Source organism: Scyliorhinus canicula, chromosome 1 (genome assembly GCF_902713615.1).
Source record: "Scyliorhinus canicula chromosome 1, sScyCan1.1, whole genome shotgun sequence".
Taxonomy (NCBI): Eukaryota; Metazoa; Chordata; class Chondrichthyes; order Carcharhiniformes; family Scyliorhinidae; genus Scyliorhinus; species Scyliorhinus canicula.
In genome coordinates this window covers 239,634,568-239,653,673 of record NC_052146.1, presented here as the reverse complement: position 1 = coordinate 239,653,673, position 19,106 = coordinate 239,634,568, and the positions used below count along the sequence as shown (strand labels likewise).

Genomic DNA, 19,106 nt, shown 5'->3' with positions numbered 1-19,106 from the left:
TACGAGGAACTTAAAACATTTCAGTGACTGGTGAAATAGGCACCCGGAAAGTTTTTAAAAATCGCACTTTATGAATATCTGGTGGCAGCATCACCCACGTCCGCCGAGGAACGATCTGCTCCCGCCGCCCACAGCTAACTGGGTGGAATGAATTTGGATCATTACCGCTGCACCTCCTTTTATTGGGGGGGGGGGGGGGGGGGGAGACGACGACGACGACAATTGTTGGCGATGAATGGGGAACCAGGAAAAGCTGCGGAAAGGGGGTGGGCTGGAGTGGACGGACATCCGGCTGAGGGGGGCGGGAAAGGCCGGAGCGGACTGAGTGTGTTGGGGGAGGAAGGCCTTGTCTTGATGTGCAGTGCGGCTAACGCAGCCATTTGCTTTAGTTTACTGGCGATCATGTCGAAGGTGGGCTCGGTGGCAGCTCGATTCAAATCGATAGATTATGAGATCAGGGGCCGAGTGCAGGGTAAGTGCGGGGATAAAAACACAGCCTTCGACGGTCAACACCGCCGGACACTCGCTTAAGACCAAGGCCGGACTTGCGATTTGTCAAATCGCCTTGGAGACCGCATCAGCAGCTGAATGTAAACTAAAACGGGGAGGTTTTATTTTTGTAACCGAAGCAGGAAAGGGTTGGCCTTGTGATGCCTTGGCGCCCCTCCTGCAGTGAAAGGGCAATGTTTTGAAAATGTTGTTTAAAAAAAAGCTGGCGTGTTTTCGACTGAGACTCGTTCGTCGAATAGTGAATGGAAAGTATAACATGTTCGGCGAGGAATAGGATAGGACATTTATTGTGAAAGGCGGTCGGTCCCACCTTCTGATGCACTGAGGGCTGTTAGTAATGACATAGAAATAAACATGTCTTTTTGCACAGTCACCATGGGCCCAGAGTTGGTGCCCAAGTTTGCAGCCGCCAATTATTCTAATTGTGGTAACTAGCGTCACTGTCAAATATTTTCCTTTAAAGCATATCGGCTTTGAGTTGTCTCGTGGTCTTCCAGAGAACTCTGCAAAAACATTATCGACCAGAAACGTTATTTTTTTCTCTCTCCACAGTTGCTACTGAGTGTTTCCAGCATTTTCTGTATCTAAAATATCTTGGAGTCTTGTACATAATAGATCATTTATCCTTGTCGTGATCATTTCTTGTAATATTATTTCTTGACTCAGTAAAAATGCAACTAATTGAGAAAACAATAACCACTGCCATGAGTTCAATATAATATGGCAAAATAATCTTTTATTATTGTCACAAGTAGGCATACATTAACACTGCAATGAAGTTACTGTGAAAATCCCTTAGTCTCCACATTCCAACGGGTACACAGAGGAAGAATTCAAAATATCCAATTCACCTAACAGCCCGTCTTTTGAGACTTGTGTGAGGAAACTGGAGGAAACCCACGCAGGCACAGGAAGAACGTGCAGACTCCGCATAGACCGTGACTCAAGCGGGAATCCAACCTGGGACCCTGGCGCTGTGAAGCAACAGTAGAGTTAAATGAATAGCCAGCCAGGAGATTAACAATTAAAAGAAGGAGAATTATTTGAATCACTCAATGCTTTTTGAATAAAACATTCTATGGTCAAATAATACTTTAAAATACTAGATAGAAAGCTTCATAATCTTACATTTTTAAAATTCTGTTATTCTTCAGGTTTTGATCAGTTATTTCCTCAGAACAGTTGAAGAATCGACAATCTCTGCATTCTGAGCATGGTACATCAGTCATTTTCAAAACTGAAATTCCAGGGCTTAACCTCCATTCTGTAAATCTGGTCCATTGTACAGAATCCCAGTATTAATATTTACCGTACTCTTGAATGTAACTGGTTTCTTTTATTTTGTATTTAGGTGCCTGTAGAGTCTGAGCTCTCCTGTATTATAAATCTGAGGAACAGTTACATTTATTGCCAATTTGCTGCCATCCACCGCACCACATCACTGAACAAAGAAGAAAATACAGAACGGAAGCTTAAGGAAGTGTAGGCACCACCCGTGAAGAGAGAGCAGAGTGAATTGGCTAGATTTTTCCAACAGAGTTGGGGAATAGGAGTTGAACTTTTTTGGATCCCAAATTTGTCTCTGAGGGAAACTGATTTAAAGTCAAGATTTTCATGTGGTAATATTGCTGCCTCACTGTGCTGAGGTCCCAGGTTCGATCCCGGCTCTGGGTCACTGTCCATGTGGAGTTTGCATGGGTTTCGCCCCCACAATCCAAAGCAATGTGGTTGATTCTTAAGTGGCCTACCAAGCTACTCAGTTCAAGGGCATTTGGGGTGGGCAACAAATGCTGGCTCAGCCAGCGACATCTACATCCCATGAAAGAATAAAATAACATTTTCCTCCTTATCTCTGTGACATCTGACAATTTAGCTACCATGTCTTCATTCTGATCATCTAAATCTTTGATATGAATTGTAAAATGTGGAGGCCCTAGCACAGACCCCTGCGGGTTAGAAAAGACCTGAAGTCTTTGGCCTTTGGTTGCCCAATAATTACAGTCACCATGTTAGTTAATTCAAACACAATTGCTTTCTTTTAGTAATAATGACAATAGTGAAGTATGCAGCAAATACAATTGGTTAACTATCATCTAAATCCTAATCCCCCACTTTCACGTGCCCCCACCCATATATACAAACAAATATAGAGGGGAAGTGAGGGGTAAAATATAAGAGTCTTTATTTCAGATGGTTGATTTTTTAAGCACATATTCCTTTACAGTAAGCTTCCGGTCGAGATTTATGCTTTCCAGTTTGTAATGGTTTTCACTGTAGATTCAAGCTTCTGCGGTTTCAGAAATTTAGCAGCTTTGCTGGAGAAAGCACGAGAGAGAGAGCAGATTATTTCCCCCGAGTGTCCAGAATTCAAACTCTGCTTTCCTTAGATCTCTGGAAATCATCCCACTAGGGCAGGAACTGATCAGCACCTGTTACCAGGAATAATATAGCCTTTTGGCCAATTAATTGGCCAGTAGCCAACCAATCAAACAATCCCACCCCATCTCTCGGGTGCCAAAGAGCCTGTTGCTCATGTTGCAACTTTTTGAATTCCTCATTCTCTCTGCTGCTTGACTTGAAGATACATGTCCATTAAGCATCCATTGATCAAAAATGATAATGGCAAAACATTGATAAAAGGGGAAATAAGGGAATTAACAGGAAGGACCCATACATACTCCTTCAAAGAACTTCAATAAATAGGTTAAATATGATTTCCCTTTCGCAAATCATGCTGACTGTTCCTGATTACCATGGGTTTTTCTAAGTGCCCAGCCCTTAATTATCAATTCTAGCATCTTCCCCATGACAGATATTAACGGGGCAGCATGGTGGCCTAGTGGTTAGCACAACCGCCTCACGGCGCTGAGGTCCCAGGTTCGATCCCGGCTCTGGGTCACTGTCCGTGTGGAGTTTGCACATTCTCCCCGTGCCTGCGTGGGTTTCGCCCCCACAATCCAAAAATGTGCAGAGTAGGTGGATTGGCCACGGTAAATTGCCCCTTAATTGGAGAAAATAATTGGGTAATCTAAATTTATAAAAACAAAAAAAAAATGACAGGTATTAACTGGATTTTGGTTTCCTGTTTTCAGCTGCCTTTAATAGGAATTATATTTGCTACTTTCCAGTCTGATGGAACCTTTCCAGAGTCTAGCAATTTTGGAAAATTAGCACCAATGCATCAAAAACCCTAATTAACCATCTCTTTTAAGACTCTAAGATGAAGTCCATCTGGACCCGACTTGTCGGCCTGCAGCTCCATTATTTTGCTCAGTACTGCTTCTCTAGTGATTGTATTTTCACAAAGTTCCTCTCTTGCCGCCACCTGGTTTATAGCTCTTTTCTTTTGTTCCTTCTACAGTGAAGACAGAAGCAAAATACTTGATCATTTCATCTGCCATTTTCTTATTATCTACTATTAACACCCATTATCACTCTCGAGGACCAACACTCAATTTACTCTACTCCTTTTTCAATACCTGTAGAAACTCTTACTGTCTGTTTTTACATTTCTAGCTTGCTTCCTCTCATACTCTACTTTTTTCTCCTGGTTAACCTTTTAGTCATTCTTTATATTCTGACCAAACATCTGACATGCCCCTTTTCTTTGCGCAACTATATGCTTTCCCCTTAAATTTGATATTTTCCTTTACTATAATTTACTACAGATGCTGGGTCCACCTCTTCGAATTTTTCTTTATTGCAGAAATATACTTATTCTGAAATAGCCCCTTAAAAGTCAGCCACAGACTCTCTGTTGATCTGTCCTCTAGCTTTGTATCCCAGTTCACTTCGGCTAGCTCAGATTTCGTGCCCACATAGTTGCCCTTATTTAAGTTTTAAAATACACATCTTAGACCCACTCTTTCTCTCTTTCAAACTGGATGTAAAAGTCAATCATATTGTGGTCACTGCTACCTAGAGATATCTTTGCACAGAGATCATTCATCAATCCTGTCACATCACACAATATAGAGTCTAAAATAACCTGCTCCCTGGTTGGTTCCAGAATGTGCTGATCCAATAAACTATTTGAAAAGCATTCTTATGAACTTCTCATCCAGGCTGTTACTACCAATCTGATTTTTCCAGTTTATTTGTGGTTTAAAATTAACCATGATTATTGCCATCCTTCCAGACTCTGCAATGATACCTTCCTCTCTATGGTGTGCTCTGAAGACGTACTTTTCCTGCCAGGTGTATGGCATGGAACTGTAACCTGTAGCTCCTGTTTATAAACCTGGGAGGCCTCCATGCCGCTTTGCAGGAGTTGCTTGTCTTTTATAGGGAACTAATCAAGATCTGGAACATGACTGCCTAATAGCCGCTGCTCAGGAATCTGCACTTAAATCAATATAGACTCCGAGTGTATCAGTTAATGTACAGCTCATGGCCAAAGACATCCACAGCCTGAAAACAGTGGTGCTTGGACTCGATGGCACTCGTGGAGTTGAGGTGGCTCAAGCGTATGGCAGACCTCTGTCCAAACTGACCCCGTTTGGTATAGGCTTGGAAGGCCGAAGGGCCTGTTCCTGTGCTGTATTGTTATTTGTTGATCTTGCATCCCGACACCTCCCTTGGGATCTATACGCCCACAATTAGAGCCGTCTTGTGAAAATTTTCTCCGTGCCTTTCCATTCAGTGCGGGGGGGGGTTTTCTGTGTGCCTACTGCTGCACACCCTCCACTTCCTTGCCTTCCTCCACCATCAGGACACAGCAGTGCTCTGTCTGGCAATGGGGGAGGCCCAATGGAGGGCTCTCTACATAGGAATACTCCTTTTTCCATTGTCGACCTGGCATGGAGGATGTAGCATGCCCCTGGGCTGTGCAACAGTAAGATAAGATGGTTCACTGTAACCCAGGCTTCGTGTGTTTCTGCGGCCAAGAGGAGTCCATGTTCCACGTGCACATAGATTGCCCGATACTCCAGCCCCCTTTTCAGTTATTTGAAGGGGCTGCTCCTCAATTTCCGGTTGCACTTTAACCCCACGCTCCTGATCTTTGGTCACCTGGTGCGGCGGGGTGTCGGATAAGCCTGCTCCTGGTCCTGCCCAGGGTGGCTATTGACGGGTCCAGGCAGCAGGTAGTTGAGGGGGTCATCTGGTCCGACTGTCTGCCCCTGTACCGTGACTACGTTTGCAGCCGGGTGGAGCAGGAGGTGTCCACCTGTTTACTCCAGGTCTCGAGTGACCGGTGAGCGCCACAGAGGCTGGGGTTCATCATCCCCGATAATGACATTTTGGTTTAGTTAAGATTTTTTTGTTTCTAAATTTTGTTGCAATGCCCCTCATTTTTGAATTTTTTTGTTTCCCTCAAAAAAATATAAAAATATTAGGAAGTAACATTTGTGGGCAGGGGGCACAGGCCATATGCAGAGTTTTGATACACTTGTTCTGTCCTTTAAACCAGTTTTATGTAAAATAATATTGCTCATTATGTAGGCTCATAGTTTTTGTAGGATAATATGGCTAATCTGTTTCCTTTCTCTTATCCATACAGGGGTCTGTTTCAGAATGGTAAGATGACGACTACAACATAATTTAATACTCTTGGGTCAATGAAATGGAGATTCATAATTTGTTGGGATAGACTTTTTTTGAATTTCTAAGTAACTTCTGATTATTATTCTAATTATTTAAATAAATAGCATGCATGTTTGAAATCTGTTTTTGTTCCACGTCCACCATGCAGCACGTGCTAATACCTACCAAATGGTAGCAGATGGCATTATCTGGACTAATCTTTTGATTCAACTGAATGTAGGTGCATGGAGCTGGCATTTTAACCTGCTCTCTTGTGTTTGTGCTTCTGAGATGGGAACCATGTTGTGCCGCCAGGCCTTTCCTCATTCCCTCCTCCACTTTACAACAAATCAAATTCTTACAACCTCCTATCCTCAGCACTGATCCTCCCACTCTAGCATCCACAACAGCGGAACTGCTAAAACAACACTTCCACAGATGAAAGGAGTCTGCATTTTAGGAAGACAAACCCACTCAATATTTGCACTGGTGGACTAGATAACGTTTTGAATGCTAATAATGTTGTTGCTCTGCTTTTGTTTTTCACAAGGGTTAGAACTTAGTAAATCAATGTAAAATGGCTATGGTAACTACTATTTAAATAAAAAGTGACAAATAGACTAAATAGAAATCTAGCAATGTTTCAATTAACTCATTTCATGCTAGGGGTGGCACAATGGCGCAGTGGTTAGCACTGCTGCCTCATGGCACTGAGAATCCGGGTTTAATCCCAGCCTTGGGTCATTGTCCATGTGGAGTTTGAGCATTCTCTCCATATTTGCGTGAATCTCACCCCCACAACCCAAAAATGTACAGGATAGGTGGATTGGCCACTTTAAATTGCCCCTGAATTGGAAAAAAGAATTGGGTACTCTAAATTTATTTTAAAAAATTAGTTTCCTACTGTATCACTGTCTCAGTTTATTCCTCCACTCCACTTTTCTGTCCACTCCCCATAATCCTTTGATACCCTCAGAGACCAAAAATCTATCCATCTCTGCTTTGAATATATTCTGTGATGGACGCCCATAATCCTCTGGGGTAGAGAATGCCAAAGATTCACAACTCTTTTGAGTGACAAAACCTTCTCCGCATCTCAGTCGGCAAGAAGCCAGCAGCAAATCAATCCCTTTCTTCCAGCTTTGGTTCATTGGCCATGGTATATTCCCCAACCACTTTAACTCCACTGCTCTCTCCAGCCTTGCAACATGACTCCTATCATTCTCAATTACTCGCTTTCATCAGCCATTAGTTCTGAAAGTCTCTAGATTGTTTATCAACAGCCAAGGCTGCAGTTTCAGATTCAGCGCAACATCAACGTGTGAAGCTCAGTAAAAATGCAATGCAAGGCCCAGTCCTAGTTTCACTTATCTACATATGGTCCAGCAGTTCTCTTTATTCCTGCACAAGGGTAATTAAGGATGGGCAATAAATGCTGGCAGAGCTACCGATGCCTACGTTTCATGGATTAATAAGAAAATCCAGAACTCCTGGCTCTCCATACAGTGGTTGCGTACTTGCTGAATGATCTGACATTTAAGAATGATGAAAGATACAAATTCATTAAATTAAACAAGCTTATTATGAGTCATAGAAGAGCTACAAAGATAAAAATTAGAGCCAATACACCGCAATGGTCAGGGAGGGGGAAGATTGCCGAGACACTTTGCCCCAGGAGGCAGTCAATAGGCTTGGTATTCATGATTTGGTCCATGGTAAGGGAAATGAGGGTGTGACTACGAGTGAGGCCTGTAGTCTTTATTGCAAGCATTCAAGTACAAGAACAAAGAGGTCTTCAGTTATACAGTACTTTGGTGAATCCATACCTAGAATTCAGTACAATTTTGATCTCAATGTTTAGGGAAGGATATACTTGTATTGGAGGCAGTACAACGAAGATTCACTTGATTGGTCCTGGGATGAGAGTGTTGTCCTAGGATGAGAAAGGAGGTGGGGTGGGGGGGGGGAAGGCGCTGAGTGGAGTTAAGGCTACTATCATAACATGGGAGTGCAGGCTTGCTGGGCTAAATGGCCTACTCTCTGACTGTTATAATCTTACATTCTCTGGAATTTAGAAGATAGAGGTGATCTGACAAGATTAAGAAGGAGCTAGGTACTGAGATGTTGATTTCCCTTAGTTCCAGAATCTAGAACAAGGAGGCATAGTTTCAGCGTAAGGAGCTGGTCCTTTAGGAATTCTCTATCCCAGAGGTTTGTGGATGTGCAATCATTGAATATGTTTAAGGCTGAGATAGACAGATGTTTGTCTCACCGGAGACCAAGGGATTTGGGGAGTGGGCAGGAAGGTGGAGTTGAAGCCCAAATCAGCCAAGATCATATTGTCTAGTGGAGCAGATTTAATAGGCCATTTTGTTGTCTACTGTTGCTTTTTTATGCTCTTATTCAAGTATATGAGTGCCATGCAAAAAGAGGAGTGGGAAACAAAGACGCTAGACCTAATTTTGCGGAACGAAGACGGGCAAGTGAGTGAACTGACAGTTGGCGACTATATCGAGGATAGTAATCAACATTCAGTTAGATTCATTATAACATGGAAAAGGACAGAGGTAAATCAGAAGTAAAACATTTTGAACTGGGGGGAGGCACATTTTGCAGACTTCAGAATGGACTTGGCTGAGGTGGACTGGCCAGCACTGCTAGACGATAAATCTGTGGATGACCAGTGGGAAACACTAAAAAGCAAGATCCTAAATGTACAAAGTCGACTTGTCCCCTCCAGAAATAAGAGTGGTTCTGCCAAATCTAGACCTCCCTGGTTGTCTAGAGGAATACAGGGACAATCAAACAGAAAAAGAAAGCGTACGGTACGAACAAAGACCTAAGCACTGCAGATATTTGGACAAAGTGCAGGGATGAAGTCAAAAAGAAAATACGGAAATCAAAGAGAGTGCACGAAAAAAGATTACCAAGTAAAGTTAAAGAAAACCCAAAGATGTTTTAAGTTAGTTAAGGAAAAGGTGGGACCCAGCAGAAATGAAGAAGGGGACATGTATATCGTTGCAGAGGCTGTGGGAAGGGGTTTAAATGAATATTTTGTCTCCATGTTTACAAAGGAAATGGATGATGCAGATGTAGTAATCCAGGAGGAATATGTGGGATATTGGATGGGATAATCATAAAGAAAAAGGAAGCACATAAAGGGTAGGAATCCTTGAAAGTTGATCAGTTTCCGAGGCTACTGAAGGAGGCCAGGGAGATGGATGCTCTTGAGGATGATTTTCCAATTCTCACTAGATACAGGGGAGGTACCGGGAGACTGGAGAAATGCAAACGAGATTCCATTGTTTAAAAAGGGATCAAAGGAAATGCCAAATAATTATAGGCCAGTTAGTCTTAACATCAGTGGTGGGCAAATTAGAATTGATCCTGAGAGATGGGATTAACTGTCACATAGAAAGGCATGTTCTAGTCTGGGATAGCATATATTTGTTAAAGGAAGGTCTTGCCTTGGATTGAATTCTTTGAGGAAGTGACAAGAAGGGTTGATTAAGATAGTGCAGTCGATGTTTGGTACATGGATTTTAGCAAGGCATTTGACAGAGTCCCACATAGCAGATTGGTCAAAAAGGTAAAAGCCCATAGGATTCAGGGCAATGTGGCAAACTGGATAAAAAGTTGGCTTAGTAACAGGAAACAAAGGGTAACGGTCGATAGCTGCTCTTGCAAATGGAAAGTTATTTCAAGTGGGGTTCCACAAGACTCTGTGTTGGGACCCTTACTTAAGTTTGTGTTATACATTAACGATTTGGTCACGATCATGGGGCGCACGATTGGGAAACATGCAGGTGACACAAAGATTGACCTAGTGGTGGAAAGTGTATCTTCAAAATTGTGGGGTGGTGGAGTGGGTGATAAAGTGGCAGATGGAATTTAACACCGAGAAGTGAGAGGTCATGCATTTGGGGAGGTCAAGCATTTAGGGAGGTCAAACAATTATAGGGAGTACACAATAAATGGGAATATACTAAGAGGGGTAGATGAAGTGAGAGATCTTGGCGTACAAGTACACAGGTTCCTAAAGGCAGCAGTTCAACTAGACCAGATTGTAAAGAAAACATATAGAATGCTCTCCTTCATTGACAGAGGTATAGAATAAAAAAGTAAGGATATAATGTTGAAATTGTGTAAAACACGGGTGAGGCCACAACTGAGTATTGTGTGCAATTCTGGTCATCACATTATGGGAAGGATGTAACTGCTCTGGAGAGAGTGCAGGAGAGTTTACAAGAATTTTGCCAGGGCTAGAAAAGTGTAGCTATGAGGAGAGATTGGATAGGTTGGGGTTATTTTCCTTGGAACAATGAAGGGTGACTTAATTGAGGTGTACAAAATTATGACAGGAAGAGGTAGAGTGGACAGGATAAAATTATTTCCCTTGGTGGAGGTTTCTAAAACTAGGGGACATGAGGAAGAACTTTTGTATGCAGAGGGTAGTGGGAATCTGGAATTCGCTGTCCGAATTGATGGTGGAGGCAAAGACCCTAAAATCTTATCAAAAGTACCTGGATCTGCACCACAAGTGCTGTAAGCTACAGAGCAATGGACCAGGTGCAGGAAGGTGGGATTCGAAAGGGCACCCAGTGTCATTGGGCTGGCATGGACAAGATGGGCTGAATGGCCTCCTTTGCTGTTAACTTTTATATGATTCTATGGAATGGGAGTGAAAGGGAAAGCAGTCACAGGAAGAACACTTTTTACTTTTGTTACCCATATATAACACCAACTAGTATGATCAACTAATCTGATTATGTGCATATATATATATATTGTTTTTAAACTTGCATGTACATCATGCCTTGCAGAGCCTCAAGATGTCTGAAAGCACATTACAGTGAGTGAAGTATTTTGGAGGTCCAGGAATCGTGGCAGCTAATTTGCAAGCTTCCACAAACAATAAAGTGATTAATGACTAGCTCCTCTGATTTGTTGATGCTGATATAATATTAGCCAGAACAACAGGAATAACTGCTCTGTTCTTCAAATAGCACCATGGTATCTTTATCACTGTAATTTCTGGCATCGACTGGAAAGGCATCAGGAGCAGTTGCACATGCACACTTGACTGGTGTTGTGGCTGCCAGTATATGCAAATTCTTTCACAGAATTGCTACTGTACTCCGCAAAGTTTTATGTTGGGAAAAACGCAAAACATTTCTGCATCATAAGAATGAGATGGTACGTTTTTTTTAAGGTGTCAGCACTTCGATGCAATATTTAGCTGGAAGGCTATCAATTATAATATATTACTATTAGAATAATTAAAAGACAAAAAAACAAAATAAAAATACAGCCATGTGGTAAAAAGGCTAGTTTAATACTGCAACATTAACCACTAAACAGTAACTTTTCTTTTAAATTATTGGAACTATTTGAAAAGGCTTTGTGCAGGGTGCTCCTGCGCAGCCTTGTTAGCTCAGTTGGTAGACAGTGCAACTCTTCTCCCAGGACATGGTTTAGAGCCCCAAATTGCTGCTGATATTTTTTTTAAAAAATAATTTTTATTGAAAAATTTTGTTTTTATATAACAACGAACCGCAATAAAATAACAATAATGATAACAGTCATAAACATTCAGCCATCCTTAATGAACAACAAAACATATTAACAACAATAGCCGGGCTACTAGGGACGCAAAGGCCAGAACACCGGCCTCTTTCGCCTCCTGCACTCCCGGCTCTGCCGCAACTCCAAAAATCGCGAGTCCCCAACCTGGTTTGACCCTGGATCCAACCACCCTTGACACCGTCCCCGCCACCCCCTTCCAGAATTCTTCCAGTGCCGGGCATGCCCAGAACATATGGGCATAATTCGCCGGGCTCCCCGAACACCTGGTGCACCTGTCCTTACCCCCAAAGAACCTACTCATCCGAGTCACAGACACATGGGCCCGATGCAGCACCTTAAATTGGATGACACTAAGCCTCGCACAGGAAGAGGAAGAGTTGACTCCAAGGCATCCGCCCAAGTCCCATCCTCTATCTGCTCCCCTAGTTCCCCCTCCCATTTAGCCTTCAGCTCCTCCACTGACGACTCCTCCACCTCCTGCATTACCTTATAAATGTCAGACACCTTCCCCTCTCCGACCCACACCCCCAAAAGCACTCTGTCCATCGCCCCCCGCGGGGGCAGCAAAGGAAATTCCTCAACCTGTCGCCTAGCAAACGCCTTTACCTGCAAGTATCTGAACTTGTTCCCTTGGGGAGCCCAAATTTATCTTCCAGTTCCCCCATGCCCGCAAACCTCCCGCCAATAAACAGGTTCCTCAATTTACTGATGCCCACCCTTTGCCACCCCCTAAATCCCCCATCAGTGTTCCCCGGGATTAACCGATGATTTCCACCTAATGGAGCCTCCATCGAGCCCCTTGTTTCCCCCCTATGCTGTCTCCACTGTCCCCAGATTCTTAGGGTCGCCGCCACCACCGGGCTCGTGGTATACCTCTTAGGAGAGTGCGGCAACGGCGCCGTTACCAGGGCACCCAGGCTTGTACCTCTACAAGACGCCATCTCCATTCTTTTCCAGGCCCCCCCCAATCACCCATTTACGCACCATTGACACATTGGCCGCCCAATAGTATCCCAAAAGGTTGGGCAGCGCCAGCCCGCCTCTATCCCTCCCTCGCTCCAGGAAAACCCTCTTCACTCTCGGAGTCCCATGTGCCCACACAACACTCAAAATACTGCTAGTCACCCCCCTAAAGAAGGCACTGGGGATGAAGATGGGCAGGCACTGAAAGAGGAACAAGAACCTCGGAAGCACCGTCATTTTGACGGACTGCACCCTCCCCGCCAACGACAATGGCAGCATGTCCCACCTCTTGAACTCCTCCTCCATCTGATCCACAAGCCTGGTGAAATTATGCTTGTGAAGAGTCCCCCAGTCCCTGGGATATTTTTTAATATTTCATTCAAAATACTTTCTTTATTGATTTTTACCAGTAATGAAACACCACTGTTAAGAACATATTGTCTTCGTTTCCAAGACTGTATCTCACCCAAACTAATTGGTTGCTGGACTGGGGGTTGGGGAATCTATTTTTGCAACTTGACTTTAAGTTGTGATAAGTTGCAGTCTTTTCTATGAATTGATTTTGTTGCAAAGGATAGTTATGAGAAACCAGCATAATTAACCAACAGCAAGTAGAGCTGCACTTAAGAAGTATCTCACACTTTAAGTATAGCCTGACACGGGGCAGCACGGTGGGTTAGCCCTGCTGCCTCACGGCGGCGAGGTCCCAGGTTCGATCCCGGCTCTGGGTCACTGTCCGTGTGGAGTTTGCACATTCTCCCTGTGTCTGCGTGGGTTTCGCCCCCACAACCCAAAGATGTGCAGGCTAGGTGGATTGGCCGTGCTAAATTGCCCCTTAATTGGAAAAAATGAATTGGGCACTCTAAATTTATTTTTAAAAAAGTATAGCCTGACACTGATCACGTACAAGAATTTCTCCCCAGTGTTGCAGCACAATTCAACAGAACCATCTTTTATATCCACTAAAAGAGCAGGTAGGGCCTCAGTTTAACATTTCATCCAAAAGATGGCAATTTCTGCAATTTCACACCCTTGGTGCAGCACTGCAGTGCCAGTGGAATTTGTGCTTGTCCTGGAGCAGGATTTGAACCCATGACTTCCTGACTCAGAGGTGTGAAAGCACAGCTAAAACATGTATGACACAATTTTACAGCACAGAACGAGACTACAGGTTCAGTCATTGGGTAAGCTTTCCCAAAGAACTGTCTACTTCACCCCATGATTTTTCCTTTTCTCTTCATACCTATTCAAATTTTTTATTCTAAATATTTATCATTTCTCTTTTAATGTACGTGTCTATGTGCAATATATATTAAAAATGTCATTCACAACTCTGATTATGAATTATATTTTATTATTTGAATGATTATGTGGAAGTATCTAAGCATCATTGGACAGGTCTGAATATGATCTGGTATTGGAAAACACCCGCAAGACTTAAGAAGAAAGTCCCATTAAAATAAAATAAAAGTCAATTTGGTGCACAAAATATTTCCCTCTGAAATTCAGCCTCGCAATATTTTGAAACCTCCGAGGTAGAGTTACTGCTATGATGCGGTGGGAGGTAATTGAGCTCATTGGTGCAGTAATGTTGTCTAATTTGCATTCTATTATTTGATTTAGTGCAGGAAAGAATTAAACAAGTGTGTGTGAGGATCAGGAGCTTTCAGAATCTGACGACTTGAAGCTGGCAGCACTGAGGTGAGGCCTCAGGCTCACCCGTGGAAGTCAGCCATGGTTTAGTTGCCTTCTTTCATTGACATCAGGTGGAAGAGAGGATGTCATTACCAGACTGCAGCATCAGGCCTCTTAAGATGGGGAAGAGTAGTCTGCTGTTGGGCTCACTGAAGGACTGGGAACAGATTGTGGTGGTTGCCTTTTAGCCAAGGCAAGCAGGCGGGCATTGCCACTGGGTCAAAGGGGAGAGACAAGGGCAGGATTGTGGGTTGAATCCAATGGCAGCACATGAGAGAGGAAGAGACCAATGGCAATTGGACTCAGTTTTCCTGGACCCCTGTGTAGAGGAGAAGCAGAGAGGGAGGGGGGTCTAACCTTTGAAGCACCGCTGGTGCAGAAGGAGGGCCAGCCTCCATCTGGGCATAGTGAAGAAAGATGCAGAATGGACCTGGAGCAGGTGACCATCTCAGGATTCTCCTAGGTACAGGGTGTCAACGATTGTAACCATATGGCCATCAAGGCTCCCTGGGACCAGCCAGCACCTTACATAAACCAGCAAGGATTCCTCCTCATCAACGTTCAACTGGTCTGCAACCACCAAAAGCATGTCCTACAGGTGTGTATTTGGGTCCCTGGGAGCAGTCACAACACCTACATACTTCAAAGGTTCCACAGATGCTCCAAACCCCTGCTGCATGCCTGCAGTGATGGATTTTTAGTGTCAAGGATTATCCACTAAAGATATGGCTGCTGATGCTGGTGAGGAACCCTTGCACTGCAGCTAAAGAAAGGTACAATATCTACTACTGGTCGACTTAAGCAACCATCGAACAGGCCATTGTAAGGTATGGGGCAGGAGATTTGAGGAAACATTTTTTCACGCAAAGCTTGGTGGGAGTCTGGAATGGGAGGATAGTAGAGGTGGGAAACCTCACCACCTTTGAAAAAAAATGTTAGTGAGCTCTTGAAATGTCATAACATTCAAGCTATGAGCCAGGCGCTGGAATGTGGTATTCATATAGATTTAGTGTAGTTTTGGAGGTGCAGACTCGATGGGCTGAAGGGTCTCTCTTGTACTGCATGACTATGACTAAAGGGAGGTGAGTGAAATGAACTTGCAGCGTTGTTATTCCATTGCTGCAACTTCAACACAAATTGCTGACATAGTGGTAGAAGTTGAATTATTAGAAAATAGCATTTTTTATTGCCAGTTTTATAATGCCAAATGTGACATCCATACTGTTGATTAATTCAGCATCTGTTGTCATAAATTAAGTGCACAATTTCCCACATGTATTTTGTGTCTCAAAGAAGATCCAAGGTCAGTAATATGGAGTAGAATCTCATGTTGTAAATGGAGCAACGTAATTCAGAGGTTTATCTGCATTATTAAGTGGTTGAGGATTGCACAGATCCACTCAGATAGTTAAGAGGATTTGTATTCTTTGTAACATTCAGCTTTTTGCCTTTAGTTTTGCTGTAAAAATACATTTTGCCAAAGCTTTTCCAGGGTCAGGACAATCGCAAGACTATCAATGTCAAGGGAAACAACTTTATATTGTATGAGAAGATTTGTTGGCAAGCGGACTCTTGTTTGGTAGAGGGGTTGCTATGAAAAATGCACCAGCTAATGGTGACTGAGAGTTAACTGCAAAGCATAGTTTGAAAATTTAAACCAGGCAGCTTGACTCTGGTCAAGATGTTGCCCCGAGAAGTGAACCAGCAAATGGCTGTGACTTATTTTGTTTAGCTGAAACAGGTGCAAAGTGTTTTAAGTTAATTTTGGCTAGGCAGCACGGTTGCGCAATGGATAGCACTGTTGCCTCAAAGCGCCGAGATCCCAGATTCAATCCCAGCTTTGGGTCACTGTCCGTGTGGAGTTTGCACATTCTACCCGTGTTTGCGTGGGTTTCGACCCCACAACCCAAAGATGTGCAGGGTAGGTGGATTGGTCACCCTAAATTGCCCTTTAATTGGAAACAATGAATTGGGTACGCTAAATGTATTTTTTTAAAAGTTATTTTTAACATGCAGTGCAGAAGGAGGCCAGTCAGCCCATCAAGTCTGCACCAACCCTCTGAAAGAGCACCTGACCCAGGCCCACTCCCCCAACCGATCCCTGTAATCCCAGTTAACCTGCACATCTTTGGACACTAAGGGTAATTTAGCATGGCAGTCCACCTAACCTGCACATCTTTGGACTGTGGGAAGAAACTGGAGCGCCTGGAGGAAACCCACACAAACACGGGGAGAATGTGCAAACTCCACCCAGACAGTGACCTATGTATTAATATATGTAGCTTCTAGTACACACACATGCACCACATTCCCTTTGCTCAATTTTTTAATAGTGTCTGCAGTAATCACCAAGCCAGCCAAAGCTTTCACAGTGGCTAAATGGAGCTCTCTGAATCCTGTGCTGAATTTTGTCAGGAGGCAGTGCAGTCTTCAATGATGTGAGTGAATCATTGATTGGATGTGCTACAGATGCAGTCTGTGTTCCTGCAAAGCCCCACTTGAAATGAAGTGAAATGAAAATTGCTTATTGTCACGAGTAGGCTTCAAATGAAGTTACCTTGAAAAGCCCCTAGTCGCCACATTCCGGCGCCTGTTCGGGGAGGCTGGTGCGGGAATCGAACCGTGCTGCTGGCCTGCTTGGTTTGCTTTAAAAGCCAGCGATTTAGCCCAGTGAGCTAAACCAGCCCCAATCTAATTTGCTGCACAAAGGCCTTGGCCACTGTGGAAACTGTTGAGTGTCCAATGTTGACATGGCAGGTTAAAGCTGGGTGGGCAGGATTGTGGAATCTGTGATGAGGAAGTGGTTTTTAATGGCAATGTGTTGGTTCCATTCGGACTGCCATAGGGCCTCTGCAGTTATTCTTTGACAGAGTGACCTTAGTCATACAGGCTGGCGTGATGGGAGGCATGCAGCAGATGGCTTGGTAAGGTCCTTGTGTCGGGCCAGGCTGAGGTTAACATAAATCTTCTCCAGGCGCTTTCTTGTTGCAATCTCCCTTCTTACACAAGGAAGTGAGATGTTGCTCAGGACTGGGAGCTAGGGAGTCAGGTTGACATCTGAGGTACCCATGATGATATGTGTTGTTGCGTTCAGCTGGGTAACTATAAGACTAGCGTGATATGAGTTGTACTGTACTGATGTACAGTATTTGCAGTTGAATAGACCAGAATGGAGGTCATTAAGGTTAGAGCATCTGCACCCCATGAAGAGCCAGCAAGTTTGCTGAAGATGTTTCGCATCTTGGTCTTTGTTGCTGCCTTACTCAGATGTTTTTGGTATGTCAGTGTTCAGCCAAGGGTAACACCAAGATAAACATATGTTGTTTGTGGTTCAGTCTCTTGCCAATCAAGATATTAAATTCCCTCTTGGTGCTGGCATTGTAGAGGTTGAATATTTGCGAAACTGTTTTGTTGCTGTTGGGCTGAAGTTGTCGTGTCTTACAGTAGTTGACTAGCTTTGCAACATTGTTGTTTAGTGTTGCCTCTAGTCTAGAAGATGTCCAAGCCTGACAAGCAAAGCAGATGTCGTCAGCATAGTTTAACCCATAGATTGGATGGTCATGGACCAGAGTTTATGTCGCCCCACTCATCTGCACCCGATAAAACCCAGGGATCCAATGATTCGGCAAGCAATCTGAATTCAGCAATCTCAGGCTTCAAGAATCCCAGTAGCACAACAAACTGTCAACGATATGATTTCCTGTCGATGCCTCACCATCGGGCCTGCACTCTGCATCCTGCAACTTAACATTGACTGGCTAATTGCCACCAAATAAAAACTAATCAACACTCACGTGCAGCAACACACAACTAATGTGATCTGTATCCAAGAAATACATACCTCATCCAACAAAGCTGGGTAATATAAGATTGACAGCTTTAACCTGCTATGCCATGCTACCATCCAAAGCATGTTTTCAATTAACGATGTTAGACATAGCCTACCTATCCCACTGAACACGTTCATGTTATCAGGATTGGGGCCTTCAAGGTAGCAAATGTTTGCAACCCTCAAACATGTTCTCCCTGCTCTAACATACCCAACTGTCTATATTGGTGACTTCAACAGTGAACACATGGACTGGGGCCAAAATGAGGTTGGCGCCATTGCTGCAAGACTTGCAAATTGGGCCACACAGAATAACCTCAATCTTATTCAATACCTCAAACAGCCAGGAACTTTCCACTCTGTAAGATGGAGGTGTGACTACTCACCTGACCATTGCTGGGTCAGCTCAATACATCGCAACCCACTCCCAACACATGCCAAATCTTGTATAGCTTCCCATGCAGCTAGCACAAACCAACTCTGACCCACATTGGCCTTCAACTACCCATTTATCAACAGCTCAAAGAAGAAGCAGAGGATCCTACAAAATGTCAACTGGGAGAAATATTGCAAGGCACTGGAACAAAGTGCCGTATCCCCATAGAACACAGTAAGAAGTCTTACAACACCAGGTTAAAGTCCAACATGTTTGTTTGAGACACTAGCTTTCGGAGCACTGCTCCTTCCTCAGGTGAAGGAGCAGTGCTCCGAAAGCTAGTGTCTCAAACAAACATGTTGGACTTTAACCTGGTGTTGTAAGACTTCTTACTGTGCTCACCCCAGTCCAACGCCGGTATTTCCACATCATGGCTCCCATAGACCAGGCATACAACTACTGCAAATCCATCTACAAAACAACCACCAAATCCATCCCATGGGGATATCAGCCAGTGTGCACCCATTGACTTGAAGAGGAATGTGCTTTTCTCCTACAGCACTGAGGAAACTGGTGAAGCAGAAGTAACTGAACACTTGATGATCGAGCCCATGGACTCTGCCT

General features: G+C 43.7%; 1 protein-coding gene across 2 annotated transcripts in view; it reads left to right on the top strand.

Moving 5' to 3' along the window:
* The first annotated feature begins 285 nt into the window (after positions 1-285).
* Positions 286-19,106, top strand: part of LOC119972746 (acylphosphatase-2-like) — a 187,860-nt gene continuing 169,039 nt past the window's right edge. For both annotated transcript variants that reach the window (XM_038810061.1, XM_038810071.1), the window contains exons 1-2: positions 286-472; positions 6,011-6,027. In XM_038810061.1, coding sequence (XP_038665989.1) covers positions 355-472; positions 6,011-6,027 — 135 coding nt within the window. In that variant the 5' untranslated portion in view covers positions 286-354. The remainder of the gene's footprint in view (positions 473-6,010; positions 6,028-19,106) is intronic.